This window comes from Daphnia pulicaria, chromosome 10 (assembly GCF_021234035.1).
Source record: "Daphnia pulicaria isolate SC F1-1A chromosome 10, SC_F0-13Bv2, whole genome shotgun sequence".
In the NCBI taxonomy this organism is placed as follows: Eukaryota; Metazoa; Arthropoda; class Branchiopoda; order Diplostraca; family Daphniidae; genus Daphnia; species Daphnia pulicaria.
The window spans coordinates 5,821,370-5,835,448 of record NC_060922.1 but is presented as its reverse complement, the minus strand read 5'-3'; the positions used below and the strand labels follow the sequence as shown (position 1 = coordinate 5,835,448).

The window sequence follows — 14,079 nt, the reverse complement described above, 5'->3', positions numbered from 1 at the left end:
CGATAATCGATATCTTAATTAGCATGGGCTAATTAGAATATTATCGTCGTCTGCATTGGTTTTCATGCCTCTTCTTGCTCCAGCCTCCATGCCAGTGAGCTCTAGGCCCACCAGCCACGAAATCGACACAAGTTTCGGAAAAAGAGAGTAAGATCACAAAGAAAACGAGGAAATATCTCTTTTTCAGTTTTTTTGGAAACGTACGTGCTTAGCTGCACGAAAAATTGCACAGCAAATAAAAGTGCTATTATGTGGTCACCGTGTCAACTGTGGTCCATGCTCTGGTCTTTTTATAGAAGGGCTTAATAGGCTACACACTCAATGCTGCTTAGCAGGTAAATATAATTAAGAATACAAATATCATGATAATGGGAGCTTAAATAGAAGAGTAAAATCTGATCCAGATTCGTGAAATTTTTGTTCCTTCCTAGCAGTTATCATGTAGCCTAAGCCCTGTCGATGCATGGCAGTTTTTTTGCAATGTATAACTTTCTTTATTGTGCAGATTTGAGGCCCTAACCATCCATCATATCAACAAGATATGCAAGTTTGGCTTGTGCTGCGATTAACCTGTCATCAACAATATCAGTATCTTGGGTAATGATTTTCGTTACTTCTGTTTACCTGTGACCTGCTTGACATAACTTGCCTAAATGCAGTGCTGTATTAGATGAAACCCTTAAATTCTCCTGTTTATTAACAATTAAGGTTTACCCTTACTCACTGTCTCATTTTCAAATTTTCTATAACTTGTTGTTTCTGGCTTTCTGCAAATATTTGTTCATAACCCATTTTTTTCCATTTAGATAAACATCATCCTGTTTGATTAAAGAAACTACAGATGTCGATGTGAATTACGTCTCCCTTCTTCCCCTTTCTTTAAATGCCCTCGTGTACACTCATGCGAGTGTGGGGGTATTCACGAGGGCCCCTTCTCTTCTTTTCCCTTTTTTCGTATCCTGCGGTTCTGCCTGGTGGATTCAACTTTTCTACGGATGGAGCACTAATGGATGCCTGGCCGTATTTCCCAGGATGGCAGGATTAAAGGTAGGACAAATGTTTTTATGTTGTTCTTCTTTGACTGTTTCTTGGCGTCGATTATAAATCCTTACATAGTACGGAGTACGATTATTCCAGAGCTAGGTGGTTGATTTGAACTGTTTTCTCTTGCCATTTTTGTTTACTCGTCAGTCGTCAGGTTACAAAAAAAATTACCAATGGATGTCGATGCTCATTTGTAGAACAACTGCAGATCAGGCTTGTTTTGTACCTCACAACTTTGTCTATGGGAAACCATCAAATTTTAAAGTATTTTAACTTTAAACCCTTCAAACAATGTCCAGCAAGCAGTTGTGAAAAAGGACGACGGAAGGAGCGTTTCATTTGCATTAACTTTTTGTATTGTCACAGTTGAGAGGTTTTTAACCCAGTAATAGAATTCAGAACCATTTAACAAAACATAAAATCCGGTAAGATGAAATGTTACACTTGAAAAGACATAAACATTAGTTTCATATGAGCTAAAAACACGCTAATCTAATGGAATGAATGATTATACCTTTGGAAATAGCATTGCATTATGTTTTTGTTTTTGTCTATACTGCAAACCGGCACTTGACACTATAACCGTCTTAGTATGCGTGAGCTGATTGACCCCATTCAGCTGGAACCGAGTTTCCAGCTGTTTTGCCACCAACCGAGCTCTGAGCAACCGAATGATCCGGAACAGTAGGCGGTGTGGGGAGATGTTTTCCAGTTGGCTGGAATCCATTCTCGTCAGCCACCCAATTGACTGAAATTTTTGCTCCATCTGGAGCGGTGTACGAATACGATCCTTTCGAAACCGTACCGCTGTTTTCAGGATCTGCTCCAATTTGTTTTTGATTTCCGCTTACTTCCACTTTAATACCGTCTTCGGTTTCGTAACTAAATCAATTTGAATAACAACATCAGTAATTTATTTTTTATGATGAGAAACAACTCACTTACTTGTAGGAAAAACTTCCGTCTTCATTGAGGACGTTTTCCGAAACTAGAGTGGCCACTGGTGGTTTATTGACGTTATCATCAAAAGATTGGTGACTACGTCCTCCAACATTTTCATCGGATGATGAAGTTCTTTGATTACTGAATGCATTTTCAATTGCGGCATTCGCGGTTTGTTTGAAGGTCGCGTAAGAATTTTCAGATCCGGCGCTGGATTGTTGGTTGGATGGGTATCCATTATTTTGCTGAGCAGTGGCAGATTGTTGAAACCCGTAAGCAGGTGCCGGATTATTAATTTCTGCTGTCGCCGATGTTTGCGGTGACTGGTAGCCGCCTCCCGGAGCGCCACTCGGTATATCAGATTGGCTTATCTCAACAGACGCGGGTTGGAAAGGTTCTGCTGAATAGTAGCCCCACTGCTGTGATAATGGAAGATTTTTTATGGTGTCCAATGAAACCGCTGGAGCTCCATAGCTTCCCGTTGATTGCGGTGGAATTGCTGCTGGTTGTGCTGGCGCATCCTGGTGTTCCTCAACACCCAATTGCTCTACACCGTAAGCTGAATGAGCCAACTGTAGAGGATCTTCAGGCAAAACTAAAGGCGAATATGTACCCAAGACGTATTTGGGGATTGCGGAACCGTCGAAGGAAGGCAACGAAAACGGAGTAGTTGTAGGGACAGTCAGTGGGTTAGTTGAAGGCACTTCAACAGGTTGCAGAGTCTGGTAACTGGGTTGATTTGTTGTTGTTGTTGTAGCAGCATTTTGAGCATATTGATACCCACTAACGCTCTCTAAAGTTTCTCCATTTGTCGCTTCATTTTGCGGAGTCTGCTCCGCCGAATGCAATTTGGCAGATTCTTCTACAGTATAGGCAGATTGTTGCGGGGCTTGGTAGTCAGCGTCTCCTGCTACGTCAGCAGTCGATTTTGTCTCAGTCGGAGGAATCTTGTAGTGAGCTTCCTTACTCTCATCGGAAAAACTTTCTTTCACTTTTTCCGATTCGTATTGTTGGGGAACAATAGACTCGGTGGAGACTTTCACCTGATGGGAGAACTGGTAGTGCTCCGTGGTACTAGTCGATTGCGGCGGCTGAGTTTGAGGTGCACTTACCGCAGACGGCGTGGAATAAGGTTTCGGAATTTGATAAGTATTAGTTGCAGCAGCAGCAGCATCGGAATGGGCCGGGTATTTTCCCCCTTCTCCGGGTGCTAAAGATGTTTCGGGCTTTTGATGGGCATTAAGGGCTGCTGATGACGGGGTACTTGATTCTGATTGAGATGAAGTATTAGGGACGCTGGCTTTGGGGATCTGATAATTGTGAGTTTGTGATGCTGGTGCTAATGCGCCAGCTTTTGACGGGCCCTCTGACACGGTTGGATTCTTATGAATCTGATAATTATTGGCTGCTGGTAACGCATTAGAATGTGAAATGGTTTGAGGGATGATTGATGGTACTTCGCCAGGGTTTTTCCTGTTGGGCTTTACATTTGTTGCTTGACTGATGGGTTTACGAGTTGTTGAAAAAGCAGTTTGTAATGGAGGCTCGCGGTACGGATTGAAACTCTCGTTCTCTTTTTCCTTATTATTCTTTTTTGTATTGGATACGTGTCCTGTTGGCTTCTTGGAAGGCTGCTGTAGATAACCGCCAGTAGCTTGTAATGAGCTAGATTGTTGTGATGAAGGATTTTGAGGACCGCCGTAAGAAGGAATCCAGCGCTGTGGCAATGGATTTTTTGTTGTTACTTGGTAAGACGCCTCGGCTCGAACGGGTCCCGTTGGTGCACCTTTTACTTGCTGGACATGGTTGGAGCCAACTGCCGGCCCGACTGGATAGGCCTGTGCAGTAGCAACTGGATGGGCCTGTGAAGAAGCGACTGAATAAGCCTGTGAAGTAGCGCTTTTCCCGCTATCGGGCTGTTTTGGTAGCGCTGTTTTAACCACGGTATTAGCTTGAGACGGATAAGGCCTGTTGGATTGGAAAGAAGCGACTCCTTTGGGACCCTGTTGTTGTTGTTGCTGGCCATGTTGGTAAGGGTAGGGTCTTACGGGTACGGGCTTTTGCGCTTTGGACACACTGGAAGGTGCTGCAATTTGAGATGGAGTGGCTAAATATGGTCTGACACCTGATGCGGGTCCAACGGGTTGTTTGAATGTTGGATGATTTCGGGTTCCTGCAGCTGCGGAATGCACACCGACGCTACCAGAAGTCCAGGGTTGTTGTTGGGCTGCATATCCTCCGGGTTTGGGATGGGAAGCAGTCTGAATGGGCACGATTGAAGGTCTAATTGGTCTTTGGAAGCTGTAGCCATTTGTTGCTGTCAGCACCAAACATGATGCGATAACCAACTGAAATGTGAGGATTAGAAGCAAATGTTCAGAATTGAAATTAGTTAACGTTAAATGTTGAATTGAATTGAAGGAAATGAAATTGCACCTACCAGTAAGTACATGCTGGAAAGGAGAAAATACTTCTAGTCTGTTGGAACAAATGACGTGTTCTGACTTGTTTCGATGTCGCTTCTTTTCTTTTTATACTTTGGTGACATTTTTGCTACCATGGGAGTCATTGTAATAAGTCTCTATAGGTCACACTTCGTTCGGGAAGTGTTTCGTTTTCTAAACCGCAACAGTTAGATTGTCACATTGTCAGTGCTGATTCGAGCAATTGAGAACTGGTGGACTCCAGATTGTGATGATTTTTGTTTTTTTCCCTCTAATTTGCAAACTTTCCCCCACTGGGTAAAAGCTGCTGTTTCTTGCTCTCTTCTTTTTAGTGTAGGGTTTCCTTACCCGCAGGACTTTCACTCAACACACACACAGCAGGGCTTTGACAGCTCTTCCAACACACACGAGACTTAATTATTCGGCGACACTTCAACTCTCGGTTTCTTTTAAATAAGTAACTCATGCACAATAGCAATTGAAATTACAGTGCTAGGTGTTGTTTTCGAACCGCAATTAGCAGTCTTGCAGTATGTAATTTTGAACACGTCTTCAATTGCGCTCGGACTGGAAATAACTTTTGTTACGTTAAAAGGAGTTGTTAAAAATGCCGTCATGGTTTATTCATTAATCCCAACGTATGGTACATTTTGTGCACAGTTATTTGTCTGATTTTTTCAAAATTGTGAAATTGGCAGGCATCTTGAATCGTCAGTAAAAAGGGGTAGGTAATAGCTAAGTGTCGTTGAAAAATCGTATTGAAATCGAAAAAGTGTTTACAGACGACCGGCGGCTCTCAAGTCGGCGAGCATCTTGACGACGTGCGGGGGCATGGGGGGAGCGACGGGCAAGTGGTCACCTTTGGCCTGGAATCCGTTCTCATCGGCAACCCAGTTGACGGTGATGAGGAATCCTTCCGGAGAAGTGTAAGAGTAAGATCCGCGAGAAACGGCACCAACGTCCTCGGGTTTAGGTCCGACGCGCTTCTGGAATCCGTTGGCTTCGACCTGAATTCCGTCTTCACTGGCAAAGCTATACAACATAGGCGCAGGACATAATCAGGACATCGTTTGAGAAATGCGATTCTATTAACTAGTTCTATTAGCTTACTAAATTGATACATACCTATGCCTCCAGCTTCCATCGTCCTTAAAGTCACTGGCAGATCTCAAAATGGCCACAGGTTTTTCATCGTCGATTTTCAATACTCTTGCAGTTGACCACGGGTTTTGGAAGGTGTTAGCGGAAGCCACAGCAAAGAGAGCAACGACAATCAACTATAAAAAATAGAAATAGTAATTCACAAAGCGAAAAATAAATTGTAAACCAAATTATTTCTCGCTCGCTCTGTTCAACGAATAGATAAACTAAGAATTTTAAAACAATCGAATTTTTTTTTTTACCAATTTCATGATGGATGTTTTGTGGGGGGATTGTAGAACTTGTTGTTCGCTTGAATGAAGAAGAAGATTCTGTGACTTGTGCTGGTTCCTCCGTGGTCTTCTTATACTCGTTTTTATCAGCGAATGCGATCGAAAAAGGGAAGTTTAGTATAGCTCTTTTTTCAAGAAAGCTAATAACTATATCCATAGTTGGCAAATGGAAAGAAACATCCCAAAACAAAAACGGAATTCACGGAAGGAGAACGGGGCAATCGTCTGCAGCACATACGGGTACGACATGGGTGGAGAGAGGGTTGACTAGATGGCTGATGGCGAGAACCATAACTTTCACTAAAATCACTTAAAACGTTTGACACAAGGCCATCGTCATCCGTATCAGATCTTTTCGGTCTTCTTCTCCTCTGTATATATGTTCCTCCCGTTTTACTTGTTCCGCTAATAGCATTCGCTGCTATATGATCGCTATCGACTTAAGATGATTCGTCAAACGTCAATCATGTTTGAATGCCATGTTTTGAAGGGGATAAAAGTAAAAATCCAGACAGATAGGTGTATCCTTGTGAAGTTGACAGAAAGCTAAATATCAGACACATCCACTTTCTTTCAGCAGACTTTCTTTTCATTTTGAGTTTATATTTGATGACTTATGCAAATATTTGAAACAATCAGCACACGGTCCGCCGCAGCTGGAATTTGCAAACATAAAAACCAAATCTTTGAATAAAAATAAAAAGCTTTTATTGCATTATATTGATAAAACACGGTATACATTATCAGGAGTCGAAGTATACCAGAAAAGAAAGGAAACGAGAATTCCGTCCCCGAGTTGTGTATTAAAAGGCAAACACTTGACCAATTTTCTACATTCATGGAATGGTGGAAATAGCGTGTAAAGCAGCAGCTTCCATATCGGCGAGCATCTTGACGACGTGCTCGGGCGTGGGGTGAGGAGTGGGCAAATGGTCGCCGGTGGCCTGGAACCCGTTCTCGTTAGCAATCCAAGTGACGGTTATAACGGCTCCTTCCGGATTGGTGAATGAGAAAGCACCGCTAGAAACGGTCCCGCTTCCGTCACCGATTTGTTTCTGGTTGCCGCTCTCATTGATGACGATGCCGTGCCCAGTTTCAAAGCTGCAAAGTAAAAGAAAAAAAAAACTTTTTTAATGTTCTGATTTGTCTGTGAGAGCGTGACAATATTTACTTGTTGATGAATGAGCCATTATTTATAACCAAATCCTGTCTCAGAATTGGAATAGAAGTTGTGGTGTCGGGGATTGAAACTTCTGAGGTATTTTGAGTTCTAACAGGTTCACGAGTATCGGAGGTTGAACCCAGTGGAGAAGCGCCAGCAGCCACAAAATAGAGTGCGAAAACAACAAACTAGAAATCAAAAATTTAATTTAAGATGGTTAAGATCGTTTAGGTTATTTTTTTTTTGTTAAAGTTAACGACAAGTTAAAAGACTCACGATTTTCATTTTGACGTAAGACTGTGGGAAGTTGAGTGCGTCTATCTAACATCTAACCTGTGTCTTATATACAAGTCTACTGCATCTGATTTTCGAAATTTGTGACGACACGATGACGAGCGCATGACCCATTTCCTGTTCAGGTTAACGAAAATGTCGATATAACAGGAAGCTGTTTTTTTTTGTGTGTGTGGAAGAGATCACGATTGTTATGTTCCATGCGCATTTTAAATACCGTTCAAAAAGAGTGCGCAATCTCTTTGACGTGCTGTCGTGCTCGTCATTGTTTCGATATTGATAAAGGTGCCCATATCCGACTAAATTCAGTTCGCGATCGTTATCGAAGGCAGTTTTGATCAAATGTCGTACAATATTTTATATCATTTTGTCAAAACTTTCTTTTAATTTATATGCGTATAACGTTAAGGTAGTATTTGTCATTAACACGTAGACCACTATCATACAGAACACGTGATTGGCAAGCCAAACAAAAATTTTCGGAGCTTTTTAGGAGTCAGTACGGATGACATTTTTATGATTTTAGAATTTCAAGTAACAACAAAGTAGTTTTTATTAACAGTAACTACACACATTGCGAATCTAGTTTCCAATTGGAAGAAAAAAGGAAAAATAACGAGCCGATTATCAGCTGGAAAAAAAGAGGCAGGTTCAGCCGGAGTGCAGCAGTTGTGGCAGCGATTCTAGCAGCTTCAATATCAGCCTGCTGGTGGTGGAGTTGGCAAGTGATCACCAGAAGCTTTGAATCCGTTTTCGTCGGCGACCCAATGGACGGTGATCACGGATCCATCCGGATTGGTATAAGAGTAAGATCCACTGGAGATGGCACCGCTTTCTTTAGGCAAATTGCCAACTTGCTTCTGGCTGCCACTTTCTTCGACCACAATGCCGTGCCCAGTCTCGAAACTGCAACAAATTTTGTGATTATGGGCCGCCATTGTTAAGTGATTTCTATTCTACCTATTTTTGTGATTTCCGTTTTCGACTTTGAGCTCTTGTCTTATTATCGGTATGGGAGTCGTCGTCGACGTTGTTTTAGCTAGGGCGACATTCGCATCATTTTTAACTGGGGCCAGCGGAACAGCACTAGCAACCGCAACGAAGAAAGACAGAAGAACCGCCTATTCATAACATAAATTGACAGTTCATTTGAATTTTTCCTTAATTATAGTGGTTCTGTGAGAGGTTAAGCGAAAAAAGTATACTTACGCATTGCATTTTAATGTAGGACCGTGGGAGATGTTTGGAATGAATCTATTTCCATAAGTCCCAGTGTCTTATATACTACTGAACTTTGACCTTCATGTTTTGTTTTTCTGGTTCGTTATTTTTGCAACTTTTATTCGGTAAAGACTATAAATAACATAATCGAATGAAACGCGTGTCGCTCATGGTAGGAACAACAATAAGAAAACCCCTACAGGAAGGTGACAGAAATCGAAATCGGAGGTGTTAGTTGCTATTGAAAATAAGGCATTTCGAAGAAGACGACGAAAAAGACGGGAAGTGCACCGTGTACATCCATTTTCCATGTAAAAGGTGAAAAACAATACTATCCATTATCGTAACTGCGTATAAGCAGTATGCTGGATAAACAGCTAGGTTAACCTTCGCGCAAACTTTTCACCCCCTTGATTATTCGTCGCTTATTTATCGTTGAGGCAAGCAACTGGTGTTTTAACACTTTCAAAAGGAATATCACCATCCCAGTCAACTTGGAAGGTATATGTCATGTTTTTGACCTTTGAAGCCATCACGCATTTTTTTTTTTTTTTAATTTTGTATCGAGTGGGTTGGTGCTGAGTCGTGATTGGATGACGTGATTGGCAAGCCAAATTTTATAGGAGTCAATATAGATGACACTTTTATGACTTGAGTATTTGAAGTAATGAAAGGAGTTTTTATTAACAGATTAATTACAGATTGCAAATCAACTTGGCAATTTTGAGACAAAAAAAAAGGAATCAATTTGGTTTACACTACAAAGAAGGGGCAGCTTCAGTAGCTGGAGCATCAGTTGCGGCTGCGATTCTAGCAGCTTCGATATCTGCCAGCATCTTGATGACGTATTCGGGCATCGGGGGAGGAGTTGGCAAGTGATCACCAGAAGCTTTGAATCCGTTTTCGTCGGCGACCCAAGTGACGGTGATCACGGAGCCGTCCGGATTGGTATAGGAGTAAGATCCACTGGAGATGGCACCGCTTTCTTCAGGCAACATTCCAACTTGCTTCTGGCTGCCACTTTCTTCGACCACAATGCCGTGCCCGGTCTCGAAACTGCGCCATTTGGGTTGCAACAAATTTTTTGATTATTTCTTTTATTGGTGCCATCGTTAAGTGTTTTTCTATTATTCTACCTATTCTTGTGGATTCCGTTTTCGACTGTCATCTCTTGTCTTACAATCGGGATGGGAGTCGTCGTTGTCATAATTGTTTCAGTTACAGCGGCGTCTCCGGCATTTTCAACTGGGGTCAGCGGAGCAGCAATAGCAACCGCAACAAAGAAGGACAGAAGAGCAACCTAGAATAATTTAACAAATGAAAATTGACAGTTCCGTTGATTTTATATTCCATTTCTTCAATGGTTCAAATCAGAGATTAAATGAAAAAGTGCTTACGTATTGCATTTTAATGTTGGACTGTGGGAAACGTTTGGAATGAATGTATTTGTTCCACAAGTCCCGGTGCCTTATATACTGCTAAACTGCACTCCAAACTTCCGTCGAATTTTTTGACGGTCATGCTTTTGTTTTTCCGTTTCGTTATTTTGAGAACTTTCGTTGAGTTTACATCTAAATAAAGTAATCGAATCAAATGCGTCTCGCACACTGTCAAAGCTACATTTTAGGAAAACCCCTGTAGGAAGGTGACAGCGAAATTCGAAATCAGGTTCGTTTGATATTGAAAAATAAAGACAGTTCAAAGAAAGACGACGAAAAACAGGAAGTGCCGGATATAGAACACGCAATTTCCATGTAAAGGTGAAAAAAACTCCTAACTTCGTAGTATAACAGTATGTTGGAAATCAGGTTAACCTTCGCGCCGACTTTTGTTTCCCCCGTTTGATTATTCGTCACTTATTTACCGTTGAGGCAAGCAAATGGTGTTTTAACACTTTCGAAAAGAAATGTCACCACCCCAGCCAATTCGTAAGATATATGGCATGTTTTGACCTTTGAAGCCATCTGAGTCATCACGAATTTTGTTTTTTGTATCGAGTGGGTTGGTGCTGAGTCGTCCCCAAAACAGTTCAAATTACGATGGCGTTAGTGTTGGGGAGGGACAGGCACGCAACAGAAGCCAAAGAACGCGGAAGATATGGCGATTGGAAAGTCTATTGTGCAGGAAACTGTTGTGCAGGAATGTTACGCATACTTTCGGGATTATAATTGATGGATTTCTCTCCTCTCCCCAAAGTTTCTCTAGTTCTTATAATAATGAAGCTACTCAAAGCGGAATAATGCTGTACGAGTATAATGTCGGGTGACGTAAATAGGTTTTTTTTTTTTTTTAAGAAATAAAACTTGGTATTTCGTCACTCTGCGAGCTTCTATCTTTACCCTCAATCAGTGTCTTTTTTCCCCATGTAAAGCTCAGGGAAGAGAAAGTTTTCTGGAAGAAGACATTTCTTCCCACCGCACATGTCGATGGTCTCTCTCTCTTATTTCTCTCGTGAATCGCGTGAACAATGTGAAGCGTTTTTACTCCGCAGTTTTCCCAAAAGGAAGCAAAAGGTCTGGTACAAGCGACCCATTGACATTTTACTATAGATATACTGTCGATATACTTGACTGCGTGTCAGGTACCTATACGTTTTGTAAGTTGTTCACCTTTCGATTTAACTTTGGTCGGCCACGTCTCACTTATTTCTCGGAAAACTCCGTGTTTCCAGTTATTCTTTCGGTGGTCTTGCAACCTTTTCACACCGACGAATTACAACCGAAAAGCCGTTTACCGTCTGATTTCGTGAAACAGCAGTTCAACTAGGGATTATATTACCATATCCGGTATTAGTGAATCGTGATGTCGATGCACACAGTACCATGGAAAATGTCTTGTGACCTACATTTGTTTTCTGTTTTTTTTTTTTTTTTTTTTGTGTCTGTATTCCAACACAAAAGAAATCCATCATTCCTGACTTGAGCACCCGTTTTGCGACACATTGTATTGGAGAAATGCCTATCCACTTAGGTAAACTAGATCACTCTAGTCTATACTGGACAGGGTGCAGGTTTGCGAGCAAGGTTATACGTCAGAATAAATTACACGCCGTACCAATCTACTGCACAATAAGTTACATTTCGCCGAAACGAACTGTGAAAGAGAAAGTCAAATTCGTCCGAGTTTTCAGAATTTTTTTTTTCTCCCCACGCTTTTAATGTCTTATTAGGACAAACGAGGAAGGGGGTTCGCAAATTCAAAAAGGGTAATTCGGTCAAATCGAGTGTGGAATTTCAGCGTTCAAATAAAAAAAACAAAAATTAACCTATTACAAAATCGTTTTTTGTTTGTGAGTTGTTTTTTATTACAGCGCATTTCACCACATCTCGGATATTTAGGGCAATGTGAATGTGCGGATTTTTTCTTTCAGTAAAATAAAAAAAAGAGGTGTAACAGCGTGGGTCGATTGGCGAAACGCAAAATATCGCACCTCATTGGCTATCGAAAACCCGTCGAAAACGAAAATAACCTAGAATAATTCATTAATTATCAGAAACTTTCTTTTCCAATCTAGTAAACCAGTTTCCTAGAGCGATATGTATTCATTTCAATATCTTGCGACATCGTGTGACTGCTGAATATTCGCCAAAATGAAATACCAATAAGATAAGATTCCGTTCCAGTTTCGATGGCTGACGTGCCACGAATCGCGTGTACAAACTCGTTCACTTGCGATTTGTTTACGGTGTTGATGGCGACGACGTTCCCACACTCTGCATATAGTGTATAGTAATTCAGGCGAAGGTCGTCTGTTGCGTCGCCGTTATATATAATATTCCTCGCAGAAAGGCGAAATAAAAACAAAGAAATAAAACCGCTGATTCCGGGAAAAATCCAGTCATGAATAAATCAGCCAGCCGTGTTGCCAATCAAAATCATATCAGCGATTGGCGTCGTGTTTCTTTATTGTCGGCTATATCCTTGCAAATCGTAAACAAACAGCGCACAGCCAACTCGTTACAATGAGTAATCATTCCAAAATTCGACTCAATGCTCTCAATGTCAAACGTGGTTATGCGCCGCGTTCAGCTATAGACAATGAGAAAACAAACAAACAAATTCCATCGCGGTATACCGCGCGACCATTATTATTTGCGCTACATGTTTCCCATCAAATTTAAACGGCGGCGAGCTGGTTTCACGGCCGTTGGAGCGAGAATGTAATAACTCGGTGGGCTTTTTAACTAGTACATTAGTCAAGGTCCGATTTGATCAGCAGGGAAACAGTTGCTGTCTCATATAATGCATACACGACCTGCTTATCAAATGAAAGGATCTCGTAACCAACAGGATTTCCATTTGGTTTCTCTCTTATCTGCTACGGGCTAGTCATCCAGCAATCTACCAATAATATTATAATAATACTTCATGTGATTTGTCGGGCAACTTTCTTCCCTTGAAGTGATGGGGCAACAAACAGCAGGAGGTTGACTTTGGGGGAGAGCTTCCGCTTGCATGATGCACGCTATTATGACGGGAGGAGTGCCCATAGCTTAGGCAAAATTGGCTATACTGATGTACACACATTAGAAAAGAGGAAGAGACGAAGGAGTGGCCATTCACTTGCCAAACAAGAGAGAGAGAGAAAAAACTGTTCGATTGTTGGCTGTCATTGTCGGATTCGTAACTACAGCGCTGTGGGTGTTCTCTGCGATGACGTCAAAACGGGCCGCGCACAGATGATGGGATAGCAAACCAAATAGACGATCTCTCCAGCAGAGTCAATAAACATTTGATTGCATTTTGTAACAGTCAAACTACTGAAATGATATTATCTACATTTCTCTGTTGGAATAACTGATGATGGGAAAAAAAGGTTATCACCGCAATTAAGGCGACATCACGTCCGTCGATTTGTTAAACAATTCTTGGAAACCAGAACACCTGTTTCGGATGTGCCAACCAAAATAGCAGTCAGAACTGGACCCACGATCCACTCGCTTTTTTTGAAAGTGAAAATGTAGGATGAACGCCATCGGAATATCGGATTATATGCCGTAACTTAATTAAGCATGAGTGGTAGCCATCGTTTTTCTTTTTTATTGTACAATTCTCTTTGATTATTTGTTTTTTCGGAAAAGAAAATAATCCACCCATACTTTCATTTTTTATTCTAACCCCTTTAGACATGTCTAGGAGAGAGTCGCCCAGAGCGAATGGAGCGGAGATTCACCTCGGCGATCGTGACGGCAGTCAATAAACAGGATGAAAAGAAAAAGAGAAAAACCTTGATGTCCAATAATGCCTAGAAATCGTTTGATATAGTGGACAGTCTATTGACCTTAATACAAAGTTACACTCTATAGAGTTTTCCTATTTAAAAAAAGGCAGCAGATTAACGTCTTTAGCGACCGGCATTTGCATTATAGGTATTCTAAATATGGGCGTGTGTGCTTATATTACCAGGTATTTGACACAGTTGGCAGTTTAGCAACAGAAAGTGCGGGCGAGCGCAAAAACCCATTTATTCTTGTTATCTCTTAACATGTGCATAACCACCGCATATTTGAGTTTGAAGGAAAAATCTGATAACTTTTTA

General features: G+C 41.4%; 4 protein-coding genes and 2 long non-coding RNA genes across 6 annotated transcripts; 2 read left to right on the top strand and 4 right to left on the bottom strand.

The window, feature by feature from the left end:
* The first annotated feature begins 87 nt into the window (after positions 1-87).
* Positions 88-1,011, top strand: LOC124314937. Its single transcript, XR_006911389.1, has 3 exons — positions 88-335; positions 506-597; positions 807-1,011. It is a non-coding gene; the product is annotated as an uncharacterized LOC124314937 (long non-coding RNA).
* A 369-nt stretch (positions 1,012-1,380) lies between these two features.
* Positions 1,381-4,519, bottom strand: LOC124314648 (cell wall protein RBR3-like). Its single transcript, XM_046779905.1, has 3 exons — positions 4,427-4,519; positions 1,990-4,334; positions 1,381-1,926 (listed from the first exon to the last, which is right to left on the bottom strand). The coding sequence occupies exons 1-3, from the start codon at positions 4,436-4,438 to the stop codon at positions 1,632-1,634; spliced, it is 2,652 nt and encodes an 883-aa protein (XP_046635861.1). The 5' UTR covers positions 4,439-4,519; the 3' UTR covers positions 1,381-1,631.
* A 509-nt stretch (positions 4,520-5,028) lies between these two features.
* LOC124314877 (endocuticle structural glycoprotein SgAbd-1-like) lies at positions 5,029-5,944 on the bottom strand. Its single transcript, XM_046780292.1, has 3 exons — positions 5,834-5,944; positions 5,556-5,707; positions 5,029-5,462 (listed from the first exon to the last, which is right to left on the bottom strand). Exons 1-3 carry the CDS (start codon positions 5,840-5,842, stop codon positions 5,207-5,209), a joined length of 417 nt encoding a protein of 138 aa, XP_046636248.1. The 5' UTR covers positions 5,843-5,944; the 3' UTR covers positions 5,029-5,206.
* A 610-nt stretch (positions 5,945-6,554) lies between these two features.
* On the bottom strand, positions 6,555-7,382 carry LOC124314863 (endocuticle structural glycoprotein SgAbd-2-like). Its single transcript, XM_046780272.1, has 3 exons — positions 7,302-7,382; positions 7,035-7,213; positions 6,555-6,964 (listed from the first exon to the last, which is right to left on the bottom strand). The coding sequence occupies exons 1-3, from the start codon at positions 7,308-7,310 to the stop codon at positions 6,700-6,702; spliced, it is 453 nt and encodes a 150-aa protein (XP_046636228.1). The 5' UTR covers positions 7,311-7,382; the 3' UTR covers positions 6,555-6,699.
* A 1,816-nt stretch (positions 7,383-9,198) lies between these two features.
* On the bottom strand, positions 9,199-10,031 carry LOC124314854 (endocuticle structural glycoprotein SgAbd-4-like). Its single transcript, XM_046780258.1, has 3 exons — positions 9,938-10,031; positions 9,677-9,840; positions 9,199-9,596 (listed from the first exon to the last, which is right to left on the bottom strand). The coding sequence occupies exons 1-3, from the start codon at positions 9,944-9,946 to the stop codon at positions 9,299-9,301; spliced, it is 471 nt and encodes a 156-aa protein (XP_046636214.1). The 5' UTR covers positions 9,947-10,031; the 3' UTR covers positions 9,199-9,298.
* A 63-nt stretch (positions 10,032-10,094) lies between these two features.
* Positions 10,095-11,629, top strand: LOC124314990. Its single transcript, XR_006911463.1, has 2 exons — positions 10,095-11,143; positions 11,212-11,629. It is a non-coding gene; the product is annotated as an uncharacterized LOC124314990 (long non-coding RNA).
* The last annotated feature ends 2,450 nt before the right edge of the window (positions 11,630-14,079 follow it).

Excerpts from the sequence above, each read along its gene's own strand:
- LOC124314863 (XM_046780272.1), bottom strand. Across the intron at positions 6,965-7,034 it reads AATGGCTCATTCATCAACAA|CTTTGAAACTGGGCACGGCA; the intron begins GTAAATATTGTC and ends TTTACTTTGCAG.
- LOC124314877 (XM_046780292.1), bottom strand. Across the intron at positions 5,463-5,555 it reads GATGGAAGCTGGAGGCATAG|CTTTGCCAGTGAAGACGGAA; the intron begins GTATGTATCAAT and ends TATGTTGTATAG.
- LOC124314854 (XM_046780258.1), bottom strand. Across the intron at positions 9,597-9,676 it reads AACGGAATCCACAAGAATAG|TTTCGAGACCGGGCACGGCA; the intron begins GTAGAATAATAG and ends CAAATGGCGCAG.
- LOC124314648 (XM_046779905.1), bottom strand. Across the intron at positions 1,927-1,989 it reads GACGGAAGTTTTTCCTACAA|TTACGAAACCGAAGACGGTA; the intron begins GTAAGTGAGTTG and ends AAATTGATTTAG.